This window comes from Dermochelys coriacea, chromosome 1 (assembly GCF_009764565.3).
Source record: "Dermochelys coriacea isolate rDerCor1 chromosome 1, rDerCor1.pri.v4, whole genome shotgun sequence".
Lineage (NCBI taxonomy): Eukaryota > Metazoa > Chordata > Testudines > Dermochelyidae > Dermochelys > Dermochelys coriacea.
The window spans coordinates 329,805,055-329,828,604 of NC_050068.2; the positions used below are offsets into that span (position 1 = coordinate 329,805,055).

Below are 23,550 nucleotides of genomic sequence, written 5' to 3' on the forward strand. Positions count from 1 at the left end.
CGTCAGGAACAGTATCACCGATACTGTCACGGCTAACCTGGTGGCTGAACTTCGTGACTTTGTCTTCACCCATAACTATTTCACATTTGGGGACAATGAATACCTTCAAATCAGCGGCACTGCGATGGGTACCCGCATGGCCCCACAGTATGCCAACATTTTTATGGCTGACTTAGAACAACGCTTCCTCAGCTCTCGTCTCCTAATGCCCCTACTCTGCTTGCGCTACATTGATGACATCTTCATCATCTGGACCCATGGAAAAGAAGCCCTTGAGGAATTCCACCATGATTTCAACAATTTCCATCCCGCCATCAACCTCAGTCTGGACCAGTCCACACAAGAGATCCACTTCCTGGACACTATGGTGCTAATAAGTGATGGTCACATAAACACCACCCTATATCGGAAACCTTTCATCCAGATCATACCACACGATCCATTGTCTACAGCCAAGCTCTATGATATAACCGCATTTGCTCCAACCCCTCAGACAGAGACAGACACCTACAAGATCTCTATCATGCATTCCTACAACTACAATACCCACCTGCTGAAGTGAAAAAACAGATTGACAGAGCCAGAAGAATACCCAGAAGTCACCTACTACAGGACAGGCCCAACAAAGAAAATAACCGAACGCCACTAGCCATCACCTTCAGCCCCCAGCTAAAACCTCTCCAACGCATCATCAAGGATCTACAACCTATCCTAAAGGACAACCCATCACTCTCACAGATCTAGGGAGACAGGCCAGTCCCTGCTTACAGACAGCCCCCCAAACCTGAAGCAAATACTCGCCAGCAACCACACGCCACACAACAGAACCACTAACCCAGGAACCTGTCCTTGCAACAAAGCCCGTTGCCAATTGTGTCCACATATCTATTCAGGGGACACCATCATAGGGCCTAATCACATCAGCCACACTATCAGAGACTCGTTCACCTGCTCATCTACCAATGTGATATATGCCATCATGTGCCAGCAATGCCCCTCTGCCATGTACATTGGTCAAACTGGACAGTCTCTACGTAAAAGAATAAATGGACACAAATCAGATGTCAAGAATTATAACATTCAAAAACCAGTTGGAGAACACTTCAGTCTCTCCGTTCACTCAATGACAGACCTGAGGGTGGCTATCCTTCAACAAAAAAACTTCAAAAACAGACTCCAACGAGAGACTGCTGAATTGGAATTAATTTGCAAACTGGATATAATTAACTTCGGCTTGAATAGAGACTGGGAATGGATGAGTCATTACACAAAGTAAAACTATTTCCCCATGTTATTTCTCTCCCCCACCCCCCACTATTCCTCAGATGTTCTTGTTAACTGCTGGAAATGGCCTACCTTGCTTGTCACCATGAAAGGTTTTCCCCCTTTCCCTCCCCTGCTGCTGGTGATGGCTCATCTTAAGTGATCACTCTCCTTACAGTGTGTATGATAAAACCCATTGTTTCATGTTCTCTGTGTGTGTATATAAATCTCCCCACTGTATTTTCCACCAAATGCATCCGATGAAGTGAGCTGTAGCTCACGAAAGCTTATGCTCAAATAAATGTGTTAGTCTCTAAGGTGCCAGAAGTACTCCTTTTTTTTTTTTTTTTTTTTTACTGTTTTATGTTTCCATGTTCGTGCTATTTGAGCATTGTCTCATATCCCATCCCTCTGCGGGAGGCAAGTATCATTCCCCTCACATTAACTGAGAGGTTGCACAATGTCACTTGAGGCAGAATTGGGAATTAAACCTTTATGTATACCAAGTCTTTCATCCTTTCAACCACATTACCTCAGAATATGCTAAATCTATGTACTCAAAGCCATTGCTCTTACCACTAAATAAACTTTTCTCTCCTAGGGGCAGAAATAAAACCTAGAAATCCTGATCCCCACTTTTCTACGCTGTGTACCATATAGTTATGTAACTGAAAAAATGTGCTGCACACCCCAACTAGTGGTCAACGTAGAGTAGAGGTGGGCAAACTGCTGCCCGCGGGACCATCCTGCCTGGCCCTTGAGCTCCCGGACGGGGAGTCTAGCCCCTGGCCCCTCTGCTGCTGTTCCCCCCTCCCCCGCAGCCTCAGCTCGCCATGCTGCCAGCGTTCTGGGGCGACTGGGTGCGAGCTCCTGCTGGGCTGTGCGGCTGCAAGAGCCGCCGGCCTGCCCCCAGTGCTGTAGACTGCGCGGTGGTGTGGCTGGCTCCGGCTGGGCAGCATGGCTACCAGTCCTGGTGCTCTGAGCAGCATGGTAAGGGGGTGGGGAGAAGGGGGGTTGGATAAGGGGCAGGGTGTCCTAGGGGACAGGGAGCAGGGGAGGTTGGATAGGGGGTGGGGTCCCAGGGGGGTGGTTAGGGCGAGAGGTCCCAGGAGGGGGTGGTCAGAGGACTAGGAACAGGGAAGGTTGGATGGGCTGGAGGTTCTGAGGGGGACAGTCAGGGGGTAGGAAGTGGGAGGGGGCAGATGGGGGCAGGGGCCAGGCTGTTTGGGGAGGCATAGCCTTCCCTACCTGGCCCTCCATAGAGTTTTGGAACCCTGATGTGACCCTCAGGCTAAAAAGTTTGCCCACCCCGATGTAGAGGATCACAGCGTTTTCTCTAGCTCAATTGTTAGTCCGTACTCTGAATCTTAAGGACAAGAATTTGAACTCTTATGCTGACGCATGTGGCGGGGGGTCATTATCAAAGCTGGCTGAAAAAGTCTTTTTTCTCTTGAAAAATTTAAAGTAAAAAAAATAGTCATTAATTGGAAGGAAAAAATCAAAGATTTTGGATTTTTTTTTTTAGGAGGGAAAAAAAACATTAATTTTGCGAGAACCAAAATGGAAACTTTTTGTTTGCTCACTGGGCTACTGGCTCTTCTGGGCTGCCTAAGCAAGCGCACTATCCAGAGTTGCTGGAGAGTCATGCCATGCTGGAGGAGTTCAGTGTGCTAAGCTACAAGACAGAGTGGACTGATTTAAATTACCATTTTTCGTGATAATTTAAATCCTTAAACCTTGATTTAAATTATTTATTTTAATCTTGTTTTGCATTTGTAGTTTAAAGACAAGTTCATTTTCTTTGGTATAATCATTAAACGTGATGATTTGCAGCCTTTACAATAATTCTTTTTGCTAAACAGAGGATACACTGTGTCTATTTACATTTATTTAAGCAATTATATATCTCAACATTTATTAAGATTTTTAACTTTACATTTTTTGTTAGAAAATGGTGAATGATACAGTTCTTGTTTATTAGGTGATAATTTTTTACTCATGATTGTGTCAAGCTGCATCTGGATGGAAATTGTAATTCAGTTAAATGCACAGCATTTTAAAATAGTCTTTATTGGTTAAGTAAAATTGCCTTAAATGAATTGGATACATAAGAAAAAAATTAAGTTCATTTTAGAGAGGTTAGCCAGGGCTCATCTCTCTCCAGGGTGGCAGGGAACCACACTGCCTTACTACCTTTGGGAATAGTTCTTGCAGGGAATTAGTCCGGCCATGGGAGTCTTCCTCTACGGCCTCAGTGAAGGTAGAAATAAACACAGTGAGCCTAGGTCGGGGGAGGGGGGGTACTGGTGAGTCAGGTGCTCAGGCCCTCAGGCAGGGGCTGAGCAATAACACTTTATAATGGCAAGCCCAGGCCCTTGGTCAGGGCGAGGCAATGGTGAATCAGGCATTCAGGCATTGGCTGAGCATTAACAGTATATAATGGCCAAACCCAGGCCCTAGGTCAGGGCAAGGCAATGGTGAGTCAGGCCCTCAGGCAGGGGCTGAGCAACAACAGTATTAGTCCCACTCCACTGCATCCCAGCCTGGGGCCCTAGCAGCGGCAGAAGACCCACTGCTGCATCTGTCCGCAACACACTGACATGGGTTCTGGCAGTGCTGCATCCAGACTAGGGTCAGCGGCTTCCGGGCTACTTCCAGACTCCCCCTCTTGAGTACGTGGGTCGGGGGGTGTCCTCGGAGGACCAGCACCATGGGTTCCTTGGGATAGCTGGTGAGGGACAGACTCAGCACCACCTCCTGGTAGCTGGCGCAGGCAAGCTCGGCACCTCCTTCGGGTAGCTGGCGCAGGGAAGGTCGGGCCAGTCCTTGTATTTACTGCGGGCTGGTGGGGTTTCCCAATCGCGAGCTAGGCCGGAGGCGTCTGGCCTCCCCTGCAGCCGCTCTCCCTGTGAGCTCTGAGGACGGGCCTTTATACATCCAGGGCAACACCTGACCATCTGGAGGGCGGGCTCAGAGCTCCCTGGCTCCGCCAACTCTGGCGTCCGGCAGGACTTGTCTCTCTCCGGGGCGGCAGGGAACCACACCGCCTCACTACATTCATCAAAACATTTTGCATTTAAAACTGATTAATTAAATAAAGGAAATTTAATTCTAGCTAGTGAATTGACTTTTTTTTTTTTTTCTTGGATAGCATGTGCCAAATTTTCAAAGGTATATAGATGCCTAAAGTTGCAAAGAGATGCAATTTTCAAAAGAGCCTAAGCTGGTTAGGAACCTAACTCCCAGTGGGAGTTTGAAAATCACTCTAAGCACCTATTTATATCTATAGGCATCTATATACCTTTTAAAGTCTGACCCTGGATCTTTCATGTTTTAAGAATTAGTAGGTATCCTCTTCTTCTTCATGTGTCTGCAGACATCTATTCCACTTAGGTGTGCACATGCCCAGCAAACCAAAGCCAGAGAACTTTGCTTAGCAGTACTCTTTGGGGTAGTGCTTGTACCCTTTGGCCCTTGTAGCCCTTCCCAAGGCTATTTAAGTCCAATGCCATATCGACCCCACTCAGTTCCTTCCTGGCTTGAGTTGGAGCATTCTGTGTGGTATTTACTCTCACTTGTGGTGTTAACTCAGAGTTTTCTGGGGGGGTTTGTATATAGTTAGTAGTAATACCCTTAGTGTTCAATTAGTTAGATTAATAGTTTTGTTTTTGCCTGGTGCAGTGCCTTCTCCAAATTGCAAGAAGCATGTCTCATGTGAGGTACCCATACCCAATAACGATCCCCATACTCATTGCTTTTTGTGCCCGAGGAAGGGGCATATTTAAATACTCCATATGCAAGTTGTTCACAAAGAGGACATGATACCTAAAGACTTGCGCCTAAAGCAGCCCCTGATAGAGCAAGCCATGAGGCCCATTATGGTTCCAGGACCAGATCATCTGGCCTCTCAGAGGCCTTTGGTGCTGCTGAGACTCTTCTCCAAGGAAAAGAAGAGACTGTTGTTCTTCCTCTCATCCCCTGAGAAAGAAGACTCATAAAACTGACCATAGTCACTCTAAGGTTGGGGGAGATTCTTCATCCTTTTCTAAGTGGAGTGCTGGCCGCAACCAGGTTTCCTTGAGTACACAGGATAGAGCAGGGCACTTTACCCACTCTCCAGTGTCATGGTGAAATCGTTTACAGCACCGTATTGTCAACTTGGTACCATTAGTAGAGCGGCTGATGAATCTGGTACCAACAACATGGGTCTCAACACTGACCATACTGACTCCACAGGCTTTTCAAACACCTGCAGATTTACTCTGCCTCTCTGTGCTAGACTCACCTGTGATACAGGAGTCTTCAGCTGTGGCGGTATCTTCTGTGATCTTTGGACAATCTGGGTTGGTTGCCTCAGAATACAGGCTGTTGCAAGTGTTGTCTCTGGCACCATTTAAGAATCAGGCTGCAGAGACAAGACCACTCTCCTTGTTGGCACTGAGGGAACTCTTGTATACTGATTCCATCTTCAGCCCTCAGGGACAATGTTGGCTTCTACAGGTCTGATACAGGCTGGAGCTACGAATGCAGTACGTGCCTCTACTTTGATACCAATGTCTATTCCAGTATTGAGTGTTAGTGCTGCCTTAATGACACTGCCAATATTCAAGGCACTGACTGCTCTGCCTTCATCTGTGCCCATATACTGTGCCGATGAGTCAGTCAGGACATGTGATGGTTCCACCATGCATGGCTTTTCCATCCCCTTTGGATTGTTTGGAGGGTTCCTTGCGTTCAAGTTCAGAGTCAGCTTCCACTTTTTCTTCATCCATGTACCAAGCTCGAAAGTCTTCAAGATCTTTGGGGGATCATGATTAGTACCAGGATTGGTACCATTTTTGCAATAGAGATAGGGGTTCATAGCCTAGTTCCTACTGGCCCCCAATGCCATGTCTGTTTTCTCCATGGCATTCATGCACTCATTCCAGGGCATGATCATCAAACCCTCTTCCTGTCTCACCTCCTGACCCAACTAGGCTGCAGATGCATACTGACATTGCACTCTCTGAACTGATTCATCTGAGCAGGAGTAAGCAGGATTGCAGCAGAGCCCATTGGCCCCACTGTCCTTTTCATCTTGTTCATAGGACAGTTCTGCTCTACCAGGTTCCTCCCCTCTTGTGCCTGAGGATTTTAAATCGTATCAAGATCTTCTAAGGTGAATGAATACAACTTTGGGCATTCAGGCACAGTTTTTTCAGGACAATACCCATACATGAGTAGATATTCTCCAGTGTTCAGTTCCAGAGAGTAGGTCTTCTTGTAAATGAAGCACGTTGGCATACCCCAGTTTTCTTAATGCCCACAGCAAAGTGCACTGACAAATGGTATTATGTCCCTATGCAGGGTTTTGAGTGCTGCTTCTCACATCCAGCCCTTAACTCTGGTTGTAATGGCCGTAAAGGACAGATCGTGAAGGGAGATTTAAGTCAGTGCTGAAAGACATAGTCTAAAACAGGGGTGGGCAAACTTTTTGGCGCAAGGGCCACATTGGGTGCGAAACTGTATGGAGGACCAGGTAGGGAAGGCTATGCCCCCAAAACAGCCTGGCACCCGCCCCTGCCCCCTATTCGCCCCCTCCCACTTCCCATCCTCTGACTGCCCCCCCGGGATCCCCCTCTCCAAACTACCCCCTGGGATCCTACCGCCTACCCAACCCCCCCTGCTCCCTGTACCCTGACTGTCCCAACCTATCCACACCCCCGCCCCCTGACAGGCCCCCCAGGACTCCCATGCCCTATCCAACCTCTCCTGTTCCCTGACCCCTAACTGCCCCAGAACCTCCGCCCCATTCAATCGCCCCCTGCTCCCTGACTGCCCCTGCCCCTAACTGCCTCCTGTCCCCTGACTGCCCTCCAGGACCCGCGACCCAACCGCTGCTCCGCTGCCGCCCCCTTACCATGCCGCTCAGAGCAGCAGGAGCTCACAGTCCTGCCGCCCACAAGGCGGCGTGGCTGTGGGGAGGGGGAACAGTTGAGGAGGGGCCAGGGTGAACCTCCTGGACCAGGAGCTCAGGGGCCGGGCAGGCTGGTCCCATGAGCAGGATGTGGCCCGCAGGCCATAATTTGCCCACCTCTCATCTAAAAGGTTGGATTTAATGGGAAGAAAAATTTATTCAAGCTAACTTTATGAACGTTCAGCAACAATTGGCAGGCACTATCAAAGTATGATTTATAAATTGGGAGACTATGTACAAATAAATTACCAGAATCCTCCAGAGAAGAGCTTAATGTTTTCATCGACAAAGGCCGTCTAATCACTAAGACATCTCTACAGTCAGCACTAGATAGGCGGATGCCTCCAGTATTATGGCCTCAGCTGATACGAGAATAATAATGAGAAGAGCTTTGTGGTTATGGAACTCTGGCATAGCGCCTGAGGCCCAACAAAGCATGGAGGATTTACCAATTGATGGTTTAGTTTTTGTTTTCAGAGAAATCTGGAGAGACATTACACTCTTTTTAAGAAAAGACTCTCAAACTACTTTAGGTTCATTGGGAGTGTATACTTCAGCGATAGAGATGTCACTCGGGGAGTCAGCAACAATAGTAGCAACATTACCGACTACATTTCCAGTGATATTTCCAGCACTCGGCTTATCGAGATAGAGAGCAGGACTTCTCCAGGAAAAGACATCAGTCGCAAAGGAGAAGGCACTGTCATTCTAATGTCAACCAACCAGATCTTCCTCCATCAGCTTTGGGCAAGCAGTTAATTTGACTCTCCTATTGAAGATAGCATTCTAGGTGAGATCTTCTTGACTGTATCTCCTCTGTTTGGGACAGTCTCTCCTGTTTTTTCAGTGATTGGGAAGCAACAGCCAATCACAAGTTGGTCCTAAGTGCTGTGAGTTCAGGTTATACCATCCAATTCCTGTCCATACCTCTTTCCCACCCACCTATCTCCTTTCTTTTCAGGGACAACTCTTGTGAGTTGCTGTTCGTTCAGCAGATCAAGACTCTCTGTGCTTAGGAAGCCATAGAGGAAGTTTCCCGTCAGCACTGAGGAAAGGGGAGCACTGCTACTTTTGATGCCCAAACCCATATCTTCCTGTACCTAGATGATTGGCTAATGAGGGGCAAATCAGAAGATCAAGTCCTCCATCATGTCCAGCTCACGTTTGATCTGGGGCTGATTTTGATCAAAGAAAAGTCAACATTTAATTCCAAAACAAAAAATCAAGTTCATTGGACCCTACTAGACTCTACGAGTGTGAGGGCCTTTCTCCCTCAAGAGCAATTCAGAACAATTAATCACCTATCTGTACCTTCAATCTCATGCTTCAGCTACAGTCCATGTGTGCCTGAGCTTACTAGATAGGGTTACCAACTTTGGTTGGATGAATTCCTGGAGATATTCGTCATATGACATAATCTTTAATTCCTGGAGACTTCAGAACAATCATGGAGGGTTGGCAACCCTGTTGCTATGCCATGTGGCTCCATGCACTTGCGTACTCCAGCATGCAAGATTGTGCCTTCATCCTCTTCAGTTGTGGTTGAAGTTGCCTATCACCTGAATTGTCAGTCTTTGGACAGCCTTGTGTGAGTGTCACCGGCAAATCTGGAGACCCTGCAGTGGTGGACAAATCAGATCAGTGTTTGTGAAGGTGTTCCCTTTGACCATCATCACAATAGGTTGGCGAGAACATCCGGAAACATTGGAAGTTTGAGGTTTGTGGACAGAACAGGAAGCGTCTCTTCATATAAACATCCTGGAGCTTCAAGCCATTTGCAATGTGTGCCATGCCTTTTGGACATAGATCAAGGGCACAGTGGTTCATATCCTCACCGACAATACCACCGCAATGTATTATGTGAACAAGTATGGAGAAGCCCACAACAGCCAACTTTGTCAGGAAACAATGAAGTTTTGGCAATTGTGTATCAGGGAAGACATCATTCTCACAGCTGCTCGCTTGCCAGGTGCTCAGTGTCACTTGGCTGATCACCTCAGCAGGAACTTTTCCCAGTATCTCTGAAGAGTGGCGTGCTGAGGTCTGTTTTGAAGGAATGGGGCATTCCAATGATCAACCTATTTGCAATGAAAAACAAGTGCAGTCAATTTTTGCTCCTGAGCAGGTTTCAGTCCAGCCTTATTAACTGACCCCTTCCCTTTGAATTGGAGATTGGCACTGATGTATGACTTCTTCCCCACTCATTCCCTAGATGATTCTCATGCTGAAGCTGGATCATGCCAAGATGATGCTCATTGTACCAGCTTGACCGAGACAGTGCTAGTTTTCCAACCTTCACAAATCTATTTTCCTCATTCCTGACCTGCTGACACAATGCCAGGGTCAGATATGGTATCCATTGCTGAGCAGTCTGTACCTGATGGCATGTATGCTGCATGGTTAGATGAGCAGGAAGAACAACATTTGCAAGCAGTGCGGCAAGTCCTGCTTAATAGTAGAAAACTTTCTACTAGGGCTATCTATTTGGCTAAGTGGGAAGGGTGTTTTGGTTTGGTCAGAATTCAGCCAATGCTAGTATGTATTCAAGACATTTTGGATTACTTGTTGCATTTTAAGTTCTCAAGTCTGTCTCAGCTTGTTGAGGGTCCACTTAGCAATGATCTTAACATTTTATCCTCTGATCCAAGGGAAGTTGGTATTTTTCAATTGCATTATAGTTAGATTTCTGAAAGGTCCACCTCTTTCCACTTGTAAAAGAATAGATTCCTTTGCGGGACCTCGATACTGTAAGGCTGCCCTTGTGGGTCCTCTGTTTGAGCCCCTAGCCACTTGCTGTGTCTCTACTGTGCCAAAAAACCGCTTTTCTTGTTGCCATAACTTCTACAAGGAGAGTTACTGATTTGCAGGGCTTCATGGCACAGCCTCTGTATCTGATCAGTTTTTCGAAGACCAGGTATCCTAAATTTTTGTCTGAAGTGGTGTCACGCTTTCACCTTAACCAAACCATATAGTTACCTGTATTTTTTCCTAAGCCTGTCTCAAATGCAGATGAACAGTGACTTCATTCCTTGGTGGTTTCTGCATACGCTGTTTCCAGATGAATTACCACAGCATATGGGGTAACTCAGGCCAGATCTCCATGGCCACAGAGACTGGTGGCTCATTTGACAAGGGATCAAGCGCCTTTTGTTGTCCTTCTTAGTGACTTTTCTATATTGGACTTTTGCAGGGCCATTACCTGGTCTTCCACACGCATTTTTACGAAGCATTATGCTATTATGACAGCATATAGATCAGACACAGAATTTGGATAGGCAGTTCTAGCAAGTGTTTAAGAAGACTCTGAGCTACACTTCCATTCATTACTTGAGTCACCTGAGTGGAATACACATCTGCAACTGCTTGAAAAAGGAAAAAATGGTTTACCTGTGCTGTAATAATTGTTCAAGATATGGGGCAGAGGTTTATTCCAGGACCCATCCTCTCTGCTCGGAGTCTCCCATTTTAAGATTCTGGTGCAAAGAAACTCAGGCGAGTCAGGGTGGTGCCACCCTTAAATAGCCATGGGAGGGGCTATTAGGACCAGTAGGTGCGAGTGCAGTTCCCAGTGGTACAGTTAAGCAAAGTTCTCCAAAGCTTCAGTGTGCTGGGCATGCACATACCAGAATGCAATACATGTCTGCACCCACATCTCGGAGAACAACAGTTACCCTACACCTGTTTTTATTCATAGATGAAAGAGTAAAACTAGCTTTTTTGCTTTTTCAACTTCCATTGGTTTCTCAGTTTTGAATAACTAGTCCAAATAAAGAAAATATAAAGCACTCAAAGATTAGGAAATGCCAGAATTGAGGTTGTCTATGGGATTTTCAAAGTTTATAACTTCGTGGCCTTGGGTGGATTTTTCACGGGGACAGTAAGGGTATGTCTACACTGCAATGTAAGCCCAGGATTAGTGGAACTCAAGTCAACTGACCTGTGTAAGGGAACCGTGGTCTTAGGGTTAAAATACAATATAGACACTCATGTTAAGAGTTTTCTAACCCTTGCTCAAACCTAGAGCTCTAGCGTCCACGCTGCAGTGCACAGACCTCAGTCAAAGTAACCACATCTGAATCCCTAGTGTTTCCCTCCCACATCACTCCCCAAATGTGACTGCTCTAGCTTTAGGATTGTGGTACATTGTGGGAAAACGTTACTCCGCACCCTGCATGTTACAAGGAAGAAGCTTGCTTTGCAAAAGGCTTGATCAGTTTGTGCTCCATTGCAAACCCAAGAGGCTCTCTGATAGTGTTTGCAGATCAGTGATCAGAAGAGAATGGATTAACGCTGACCTGAGCTGCTGACATTTGGAAATCGGGGGAGGGACTTCCATTGTCAGTAGTTTGTTTGGATAGAAAGGACTAAGGAAGTTGTCCCATGGAATTGTGGGATTCTTCCGACTGATTCCTGGGATCTAAGTCAAGCGGGGCTGCATCTACACTGCAAAGCAACAGGACTCGGACTCTGGGTCCTGGCTTAACTTGAGCTCAGAACTTCCAGCTCTGCAGGATCCGAGTCCTGGGTTAGCACAATTGCAGTATAGACGCAAGTGGGTTAGGCTTGAGCCTGAGCTGAACCATTGGTTTACGTTGCAGTGTAGATAGACTCCAAAAAATACCTCTCTGACTCTAGAGCAGTGATTTTCAACCTTTTATCATTTTTGGACCCCCAAAAAATTCCAAATGGAGGTATGGATCTCTTTTGGAAATTCAACTCGTGTCTGCAGACCTCTCCTATAGAAGAATAACTAACTGAACAGAATTCAGCTATAAATGTTGCACATGCTCAGCACGGCATTTGACACAGTGTGAGAAAGGGGGCTAAATTGTGGGCTTCTATGGTAACGACAACACTTCCAGGTTTTGACCTGTAGGTCAAAGTGTTCACATACTTTTGATCAGAAAAATGGAATGCCTTTTCTGGGATCTGAAATCATAGTCACCTTTCGTGGACACTTAGACATAGTCTGCAGACACCCAAGTGTCTGCAGACCCCAGGTTGAAAACAGGGTCTTAAAATGGGAAATGTTGGGCAACCTTAACTACAGGTGTCATAGGCTATAGAAATTACAGCATTGTTAGAAAATTGATTAGACTGAAATGAGCTTCCAATGAAGCATTCTCTTCTTTTAAATCTTTTTGTACTTTTCTCTAATGAAATTACTTAGGTATTTGTTTTTATAATTTTTGTACTTTGTAAAAGAAAACATCAATCTTTTTGATGAAACATGAAAGTTGAGCTAAACCGAAAGTGAGAAAAATGAATTAAAATTAATTCTGCCCTGTTGCACATGTAGGGGTGTGTGTACACATCCATATTGTGACAGATGTCTCATTACATGAACACAAAGCTTATTTAGTAATACATAAATCTACTGAACATTTTGAAAGGCTTTAGAAAGAGAAACAGTTGATGCTTTGAATTGCAGATTGTCCAGATTGAGTAGTTGTATAATGAGATCATGTAAATGCATAAAGTAACAAGATAAAGTTAAGGCCACTATGGGAACTTTAGCATTGAGTTGTCTGAATTTTTAAATTGTGCAAAAATATTGTGTCTCTTTTTCATTTCACTCTGAAGTTTATGATGCTTAGGATTGAGGTATAAAAATGTGGCTTCATTTGTATCTGAAAATGGAGATGACACTTCTTCATTTTGACTTACTAACTTGTAACAATTAGAGGTGTCCAAAGAGTCAGAACATAACTCAGTTCTAAATATTAATGGATTAGTTATTGTAGTTGGGCTATTTTGATTGAAAGATGCTTGTAGGTGCTTTTCACATCTTGTGTATTTAAAAAGTTGGCTAAAGTGTCAGAGCCACAGGCAGTTGCTCTTTTTATTTTTAACGCATGTATATGATCACACTTCTTTCAAATTCAAATCGTAGAACCATAGGGTTAGAAGGGGCCACAATGGTCATCTAGTCTAATTCCCTACCAAGATTCAGGATTTGTTGTGTCTAAACCATCGAAGACGGATGGCTATCCAGCCTCTTTTTGAAAACCTCCAGTGACGGAGATTCCATGACTTCCCTAGGCAGTTTGTTCCATAGGAAGTTTTTCCTGAGATTTACTCTAAATCTGCTATGCTGTAGTTTGAACCTATTGCCCCTTTAGTCCTGCCCTCTGTGGCAAGAGAGGATAGTTTTTCTCCATCTTTCTTATGGAAGCTTTTCAGGTTATCTGAAGACCGCTATCATGTTCCCACTCAATCTCCTCTTTCCAAACTAAACAAATCAATTTTTTCAGCCTGTGCTCATATGGCTTGCATTCCATCCCTTTGATCATTTTTGTCACTCACCTCTGAATACTTTTCAGTTTCTCTACATCCTTTCTTATACATTGATGACACTACTCCAGCTGAGGCCTAACTAGCGCTGAGTGGTACTATCGCCTCCTGTGACTTGCATGCTATACCTCTGTTACTGCAACCCAAAATTGCATTTGCTTTTTTTGCAACAGCATCGTATTGTTGATTCATGTTGAGGTTGTGATCCACCACAACTCCCAGATCCTGCTCAGCTCTGCTGATGCCAAGCCCTTTATCCCCCATTCTGTATTTGTGCATTTGGTTTTTCTTCCCTAAGCGTAGCACTTTACATTTGCTTTTGTTGAAGTTCATTCTGGTGTCTATAGACGAATTCTCCAATTTATCAAGATCCCTTTGAATTTTAGTTTGCTTCCCAAAACCCTTCCCCCACCATCTACAAATTGGATCAGTATACTCGCTTTTCCTACATCCAGATCATTAATAAAGATGTTAAATAACATCGGACCCAGAACAGATCCCCATAGAACCCCACTTCAGACCTCTTTCTAATCTGACATCATTCCATTAATAGCTACTCTTTGTTGTTGTTTAACCAATTATGTATCCCCTTAATGGTAATTCTACAAAGCTTACTTATGAGAATGTGATGTGGGACTGTGTCAGAAGCCTTGCTAAAATCCAGGCATCTTATAGCCACCGCATTCCACCTGTCCACCAAACCACTAACCTTGTCAAAGATGGAAATCAGTCTAGTTTGGCATGATTTGTTCTTGGTAAATCCATCCTGGCTGCTAGAGATGACCCCTTCATCCTCCAGGTATTTGCAAATGGAATATTTTATACAAGTAGCTTCCCAGGTATCAATGTCAGGCTGACTGGTCTTTAGTTGCCTGGCTCCTCCTTTTCAAAGATGGACACTACATTAGCCCTTCTCCAGTCATCTGGAATCTCTCCTGTCATCCAATTTGTGTTGTAAACTTTGGAAATTCTCATTAGAGTATTGCAAAAAGAAAAGGAGTACTTGTGGCACCTTAGAGACTAACAAATTTATTAGAGCATAAGCTTTCGTGAGCTACAGCTCACTTCATCGGATGCATCCGATGAAGTGAGCTGTAGCTCACGAAAGCTTATGCTCTAATAAATTTGTTAGTCTCTAAGGTGCCACAAGTACTCCTTTTCTTTTTGCGAATACAGACTAACACGGCTGCTACTATGAAACCTGTCATTAGAGTACTGTCAGTGTCTAAATTTCATAAGGGAACATCATAGTTTAGCACGGAATTTATAATTTGGTGTCTTAATGTAATGATGGAGGTTACATACCCGACTAACTCACAATTCTGTTAAAACAAACAAACAAAACCAACTTGATGTTCAGATTCTTTAGTTTCATCGCTGAGATTGTAAGTTATTGAAGAAAAACAGCACATGGCCTAAACATTTATCTCCGTTTTAAATTAACTGTAAATTTTAGTCTGCCAACTCTTTAGAACTTAGAGTAGCCCCATGTGTTAGTCACCAAGTAATTAGAAACAAAGATGAATTAAAGGGACACAATCAGCTTGTGTTGGTTTTTTTTTTTAAATAAATGACTTTTTTGAAGTCCAAGGTGTTTCAGCACCTATTAAATATATCTTGAATAAAAAACAAAAACTTTTTTTATATAAGGTGTTTTCGCCTCCCCTATTCTTCAGTAGTCTTTACAGAAGAGAGAAACAATTAAAATAACTGTTAGGTTGGTGTTTCTTAGACTTTTGAAAGTTGAGCCCTCCTTCAGAAACCAGTTATGCCCCTCTTCAACTATGCCATGTTAGCAGGGCCTTAGGGGGAAACTTGAACTTACACTTTTCCATATCTTCGTCTGCCCCCTTCCACAGCAAGTGCCTTGCAACCCTGCAAGGGAGATGCACTTTGTGTATTTGATAATACTTAATGCAGCATTTCCCATCGCACAGGGAAGATGTTTTCAATAATTTACAGTTATCCTGTTAATTGCAACTCCAATATGCACAACATTTTACACCAGAAATGATTTTCAGGTAGGCATTGTTCCTATACATATTTCCGCAACCAGTCACTTCATATTATTACAGAATAGAACAGACACTTTAACAATTACGTTTGTCATCAATATATGCCTAAAAACCTCTATTAAATCCCTCCTCCCATCAGTGTAATATTTGAATATCATCTAATTCCTCTCATCCTTTCTACCCTATAGGAGAAATAGCATGAGTAGCGTGCGTGTGTGTGTGTGTGTGTGTGTGTGTGTGTGTGTGTGTGTGTGCGCTCTGTTGAAGGAGAGCTGAGTTTTGGATTCAGATGTGAAAGTAATAAGGAACATGGTAAGTCTTGCTTTTTGTGAGAGTGGGTTCCATTATCTGGGGTCCAGCATCTGTGAAAATTCTCTCCTGTGTTCTTGAGCCTCTTCCCTATGGTTGACAGTTTCATGGTTCTAATTGAATGATGCAGCTATTGTGGGAAGTCATGGTTGTGGGATGAAAGGTGAACTTTCTTGGAGGGTTTTGAATATTGGGAGAAAAATGAGGAACTGAACTCTGAATTCAACAGGGAGCAGAGCAAGGCACTCACAGCAACTTGAGTTGCTAATCAGACAGGCTGCTGTATTCATTGTGTGGCTTCATTCTATTTATGAGTTACAGTAATCAAATCCTAGAGGTCACAAATGCATGGATCACTGTGGCCAGGTCTGTGCTTGATGTACAATCTTCTGGCCAGTTGCCAATAGAAATGAGCGGATTTTTGCAGGCTTGGCTCTTTGGACACTGCTACTGTGTGACCAAAGGACGCTACAGCTGCAGAAACAATGAGGAGTCCTTGTGGCACCTTATAGACTAACAAATTTATTTGGGCATACGCTTTCATGGGTTAGAACCCACTTTATCAGATGTATGGAGTGGAAATGCCCAAATAAATTTGTTAGTCTGTAAGTTGCCACAAGTATTCCTTGTTGTTTTTGCTGATACAGACTAACATGGCTACCACTCTGAAATTTACACCTGCAGACTGAATTAATCGGAGGTTATCTTCCCCCACTAGGGGGGGAATGTTATAAAGAAGTCTTTATATAAGTTCTTCCCTCTTTCGAGCATTACCTCAGTCTTGCATAGATTCAGTTTTGTCCTGCTACTTTCATCCAGGTGATGATTTCAGCTGGGCTTTGAGAAAGCTGGGAGACGATGCTGGTCACATTTGGCATAATGGAAATGTGGAGCTAGATGTTGACCATCAACTTTTAGTATCTCAGCCCGTGTTAGCTCTCCAGTTCTCCCAGAGGTTAAACAATATAGGGAAGATGATTGAACCTTGTAGGATTCCATAGGGGACAGCTTTTGAGATGAATAGTTGCCCATAAATAAGTGTCTCTGTTTGTTTGGCTAGAGGCATGTCAGAATATTTCTCTCCATCCCTAGGGCAACTTTAAAGGTAGGACACAAGTATTTGGTGATCTTCCTTTGTCATTGTACGGAAGGAAGTTATTTATCAGAGCAACAAGTGCTCTGTCTGTACCATTCTCTAGCCTGACAGATGTTTTAGTATGTTCTACTAATAGACTAACCTCTGCCTTTCTTCATGATGAAAGACCATCACTGTTGGTGGCACTGGTAGAAACTGGTTAACTGAATTATATTCCTGAGAGTGGTTAGTGTGTTGTAGCTGAAGAGCTAGTCACTAACAGGCTTTTTCAGATTTCTTTTCAAACTTGAGTTGTAAAATTTATTTTTAGACTATGTTTGCTTTGTCCTTGCTACAGAGACTAACAAAGTCTGTAGCAATTTAAATTGTGGCCCTGACTCTGCTTTTTTTTTTTTTTTTTTGGTAGGCCTGAGCAACCTCGTATAACCAAAGATGTAATTTGTTTTCATGCTGAAGATTTCTTAGAGGTAGTTCAGCGAATGCAATTAGATTTGCATGAGCCTCCACTCTCACAGGTAAGCTTATTGTGAATTATTAATCATGAATATTTCTCACGTTTTAGAATAGATTTTTCATCTTTATTCTCATTTTTCCTCCTCCAGTGTGTCCAGTGGGTTGATGATGCAAAACTTAACCAACTGCGAAGGGAAGGCATTCGATATGCTAGGATTCAATTATATGATAATGACATTTATTTTATTCCAAGGAATGTTGTGCACCAGTTCAAGACGGTTTCAGCTGTATGCAGTTTGGCTTGGCACATTCGGCTCAAGCTATATCACTCAGAGGGGGAAGTTTCTCAAAATGCAAGCACCTATGAAGCAGGCACATCTGCAGACCCCATGTCTTCGGTTATTGGACTTCAGACTGACAATGTAATCTGTACAATAAGCAAAAATACCTCCGAAGACACCAAATTTTCAGATACTCTGCAAACTAAATATGTACAGCAGGAGTTCACACAGATAAAACATGAACTTATTGCATCTCACCGAATTAAAGAGGAATCTATGAATGTTAATCTTCCTGAGAAGACAATGGCACCTAATGATATGGAATGTCAGAATGTTAAAGGAAAATTGGATAATGTTGAATTGACAGGATTTAAGTGTGAAGTGGACTCTAAATTTGAACCTGGCAATGACTTGCAGGATAAGTTGTGCTCTGGAAGTCACATAAGTCTATATGATACAAGACAACAGGGTTCAACATATCCAAATCTGCATGGACAAAGAGAAGATGACTTTTTGTGCTAAATTTGTACATATCGTTTTAAATTCCTTTTTAAACTGAATGACGTAATAATGTAAAGATTCATAAATTCTGTGAGGCAAGCTTGTGACTTGCCCTCGCATCTGTTACAGAAAATAGTTTATGTAGCTTTGTAACATTCCTCAGTGCCTGTCCATAACTGTGAAGTATCAAAGCACTTAGGGCCAGATGCACTGTAAACACTGCAGGTTTAACATAAAGAAGTCTTTAAATAATTTGAGTTGTAGGTTTTAGAGTAGAGCTGACATTTAACATATATATTTTTTGTAAGATGAGCCAGAATTCTTTTTGACAATTCCAGGCTTTTCCATAGAGCTTATTTATACCAATTTTTTTCATTTTAAATGTGTCAGCACTGTAGTGTAAATAGCTTTTTTAAAAAATCTTTTTAGTGTGATTTATACTGAAATGTGAGCCGCTTAATAAAGGTTCAGAATAACAAATTGGTTTTATTTTTGGGTCTGCAGAAAAGAACAACTCAGTTAAACTGCCTCTTTAAACTGTTATGTTTCTACTTGTGCTGTGCTTGTTGAAAGACCCAGTTGTACCCTTGCTTGTTTCTGGAGTGAGGAGCTGCAGCAGACAAACAGCCTGGGGCATTCTGTATTTGTAAAGAAAGATCAGTCTTTCAGAGTAGCAGCCGTGTTAGTCTGTATTCGCAAAAAGAAAAGGAGTACTTGTGGCACCTTGGAGACTAACAAATTTATTAGAGCATAGCTGTAGCTCACGAAAGCTTATGCTCTAATAAATTTGTTAGTCTCTAAGGTGCCACAAGTACTCCTTTTCTTTTGCGAAAGATCAGTCTGAATGCCCTCTACAGGACTACTTGCAGCTGCTTGTTAAAAGTGTACCATTTACTCCTTCCTGCCTGCTGGCAGTTGAACAGGAGAGGCACAGCTTTATACACAGTCCTTTTGTGTCTGCAATTCAACGGGGTCTCCTGTGTGCTCCAGGAGTACTGTCTGCAACATTCTTTATCTCTGCAGGTGTGCTGGGAATAGGGAGTTTTAAGGCTTCCTTCTGCCCTCATTTTCTTTCCCCACACATCTCACGTGATTAGCCAGAACTTAGCCCTTTATCTTAACATGTAGACTGGAACTTTTCCTACATCCAGTTTCTGACTACAATAGAGCAGAAGTATTTTACAAAGATTAAGTTTATTTTTACATCATTTAAGACAGGCTTTCTCAAACTTTATTGCACCATGATCCCCTTCTGACAACAAACATTACTACACAACCCCAGGAGTGGGGACCAAAGCCTGAGTCCCCCTAAGCACAACTGCCCTTGGTGGGGGGCAGCGTTCCCTCTAATTTTTCCCACCCATGTGCAGAATGAATTTCGTTATGTGCACCAATATGGAGGTGATGTGTGACACATCACCTTCATATCAGTGCACCTAACAAAATATATGTGGTGGGGTGGGTCTGAGAGGTTCGGAATGTGGGAGGGGGCTTAGGGCTGGGGCAGAGAGTTGGGGGGTGAGGACTGCGGCTGGGGGTGCAGACTCTGGGGTGGGGCTGAGGATGAGGGGATCAGGGCTGGGGCAGAGGGTTGGGCGCAGGGGATGCGGGCTTTGGGGGGAATTTGGGATGCAGGAGGGTGCTCCAGGTCTACAGCGGAGAGAGAGGACTCCCCCCCACAGCATCACCTGGGCTGGGGCCATGGGGTGCCTCTCCCCACTACGACAGCTCTGGGCTGGGGCCGCAGGATAGGTACCTCTCCCCCAGCCCCTGCAGGTCCGGCTGGGTTCAGGGAGGGGCACCCTGACCGTGACAGGTCCTGGGCTGGGGCTGAGCCACGGCTGGGTCCAGGCCGCAAAGCACCGGACCGCACCACACCAGCAGGTCCAGGCTACAGCATAGTTGGGGCCAGGGGGCCACCCCAGCCATGGTAGGTCCGGGCTGCAGTATAGTTGGGGCCAGGAGTCCTCTGCCATGTCAGGTTGGAGCCAGGCTAGATTGGGGCCAGGGGAAGGGTGCCCTTCCCCCAGCCGCAGCAAGTACCCAGGCAGGTTCCCTGAGCACCTGCACGGTGCTAAATAGGTTGCTGTGCGGCCACACAGCTTACAGGGAACTTAGGTGGGGAGGCCAAAGCCCAAGCTGAACCACTCCAGGTTGAGGGGCTAAAGCTGAAACCCAAGGGCTTCAGCCCTAGGCAAGGGACCTGTAATCTAAGGCCCGCCACCCAGAGCTGAAACCCTTGAGCTTCAGTTTCAACCCTGGGTGGTGGGGCTCAGGCTTCAGCCCCAGACCCCAGCAAATCTAAGCGAGCCCACTTTGGGGTCCTGCCCCACAGTTTGAGAACCGCTGATTTAAGACAATTATTAATTAGGGTATTAAGACCTGGGAATCTTTGGCACTGATGCAAAATAATTCATTGATGCACAAATTTTGACTTGAAGGGTTTTGTAAATTGATAGAAACAGATATTCCATGCTCTAGGGTAAAGTAGGAAAAAGGTACCTGCTGGTCTATCCTGAAGAGAATTCCTTACCAACCCCAATTTGGATATGAACAAGAATAATTGTTTACAGGGTAATATCGGTGTCCAGGTTAACTATCCACTTCTTTTCCTTCCAATACTGAGTTGCTGAATAGTTGTAAGGTGTATTGTGTCAATGCCTCAGAGAAGAGAATTCTAAACACGGATTACTATTTGATGAGGTAATGGTAAACTGTGTAATTTAAACTAATTTTTAAAAAATTGTGTGGGCAAGTGTTGCTGTTTAGTCCCAACAGGTCCAAACTCCTCACTCCCCTTTCAGCTACTTATATAAAGCAGTAAATTTCTCAGCTTTCTATTCTACCAAATGCATAAAAGATCCCAATTCTGTCACAATTTCTAAGACTCCTCCATACCTTTTGATTAAGTTTAAGTGTGTTTTTCCCCTAGACTTTGCAAAATTTGTACATCCCTACAGATACCCAAAACTGGATGTAATACAACAGGTAGCCTCACCAAGGCCTTGGTCTGTTGACCATGTCTGACTTACAGGCTTCTTTGAAATATTTTAGGAGCACACTGGCCACATTTGTTGCAATAGAACAATGTGTTCCTTCCCACCCCTACCCCCCAGTTCTGCTAATCCTACTTAAGGCCCTTTTATTGTCATTACATTTCCATTTCTTTACTCAAACTTATAGTTTGCTTTTATTATTTATTCAAAATATATTACTTGACACTTGCATACATTAAAATCCATTAACCATTTCATAGAGCAGTGTGCTAAGTGGTTTAATCTTTCTGAAATAGGTTTGTCAAAGTATTAATCATTCAAATGCTTGGTGTTATCATAAATTTTATCCTTAGATGGTTGTATTTCTTTATTAAGTCATTAAACATGACCTTAAAAAACAAAAACAAAAAAAAAAGCCACCATATGAATCTCTCATGTGGAGTCATTAGTGATTTCTGTAGGATCTATTGCTATTTCCATTAAAGGTGGTTCAGATGGTGCTACCAAACATGCAGGCTCGGGATCCACCATACCAGAAGAGAGATTCAAGCGGCCGTATGATATTAGCAATTCATACTCCAAACTACATTGTGCTGGACTATCGTCTGGCTCATATGATAATTGAAGACCTCGGAATTCTTGACTGAAATAAAATCCAAGCTTACCTCCCTGTTTTTTGCATTTATCAGGAAACCCACACACAATTCTTTTAATTTCATTAACATGTTCCATTATAGTCCCTTACTATACACCTACTGGAAGGGAATATGAATTTGGGGCAGGATGAAGAAAGTTATTTGAAGAACGATGAATGGTATTTTAGGCCAAGGATGAAGAATGGTATTTTAGGCCAAAGAACCAATAAAACTCTTTCCAAATGGCTTAGCAGGAGGCTCTAGGTTTACTTAAACCCGACTTGATTTCCTCTGCCTTTTTGCTGATGCTGTTTAACCATATTTCTAGCTCTTTTCTATGCCCATGATCCATATGTGGATCAGTTAGGTGTTTTTGGTTTGTTGTCAAAAGTTTTACTAAAAAGAAATCCATTCCCCTTGACAATAAAGAACCTGCCTGATTTTAGTCCTGGTCTAGACTAGGAGAATAGGTCCTCTTTGAAAATGTTTAACATCTTATTCACTAAACCATGACTTTGCAACTAGTGTAGACACAGTTTAACACCATTAAAAGCATTCACTGGTCATGATTGACTCATAAGACTTCAGTCTGTTGATTGGTATATTTTTGTTAAATAATTTTGGGGTTCTCATTTAAACTCCTGAATCTTCAACCCAATCTTTCCATTTTAACATTTTCAGACTTTTTTAAAGTTAGAAGTCTTCTGGTTCCTGCTTTTTAATATATCCTTTGTTTAAAAGATTATTGTAGCCAGCCACCCTCCAAACAGCTGACACAATTTGACACAGATTGAATATGAATGATAGTGAGATTACCAACCACTATCAGAGCTTCCTTCATATTCTGAAGCGTAAACAATCTGACTTGAGTGACTTATTAATATATACACTTTTTAGTTTTGCAAGCAAACTAATAGCTTGTCCCCTGCCTATGGTATATTTATTTAGACACAATGGTAGTTCTTTGATAGTACCTTTTCTAAGAATTTTATTTAGCTCTCCAGCTGTTTGTCCTCTGACAAGCATCTGCTGACATTGGTTTTCAGTAATCCCACACTAGTAACCTTTTACTCCTGCTACTCTGTTTCATATTTAGACTTTAATAAATCTTTTCATGCCTTCCAACTTACTGAAACTAGTCTTTGCTTTCTTGCTTTTTCTTCCCATGTGCCTCTTTTTGGCACTTCAATTTTGTATAAAGCTACTTTTTCTGTTAACTTTTGTTCTTGTTGGAAACTTGAGTATTGCCCTTGTTTTCTATTTTGGCCCCATGTGCTCTCTTGAAAGCTGGGATATATCTATTCTTGATGCATATATAAACCTGTTAAATATATTACTGTTCCATTTACACCCGTGCCTTTAAATTGATGTCCCAGTCAATTGCTTGGCATGCAAAGTTTTAGAAATTTGCTTTCCCAGGCTCTCGCATCATGTTTCTGGCTAGCAAAAAATTGCCTTGCTATTGTTACTGTTACTGCCAAGGGCTTTTCATTTTTAAATTAAGTTCAATAACTTCCTTATTTCAGTAGTACCTTCCTCTTCTTTGGAACCCTCAGTTAAATGCAATTGAAACATCTCTTCTATTAATACTTCAGGCAGTGGCTTCATGAGTTATCATGCTTGCTGCAAGTTGATTCCTGAAGTATTCTCATTACATTTATCTTCTGACTTAGCTCCCCTTTTCCATAATTCACATTATTTTAATTTTTGAATACATTTTCCCTGGAAGATACTAGTTCCATCTAGTACTA

The 23,550-nt window shown here is 43.3% G+C and overlaps 1 protein-coding gene across 5 annotated transcripts in view; it reads left to right on the plus strand.

Annotated features, from left to right (window-relative positions):
• The window catches only part of RSBN1L (round spermatid basic protein 1 like), a 110,258-nt gene extending 91,610 nt beyond the window's left edge, over positions 1–18,648 (plus strand). For all 5 annotated transcript variants that reach the window (XM_038402940.1, XM_043497607.1, XM_038402950.1 and 2 more), the window contains 2 exons: positions 17,340–17,448; positions 17,536–18,648. In XM_038402940.1, coding sequence (XP_038258868.1) covers positions 17,340–17,448; positions 17,536–18,189 — 763 coding nt within the window. In that variant the 3' untranslated portion in view covers positions 18,190–18,648. The remainder of the gene's footprint in view (positions 1–17,339; positions 17,449–17,535) is intronic.
• Positions 18,649–23,550: the final 4,902 nt, after the last annotated feature.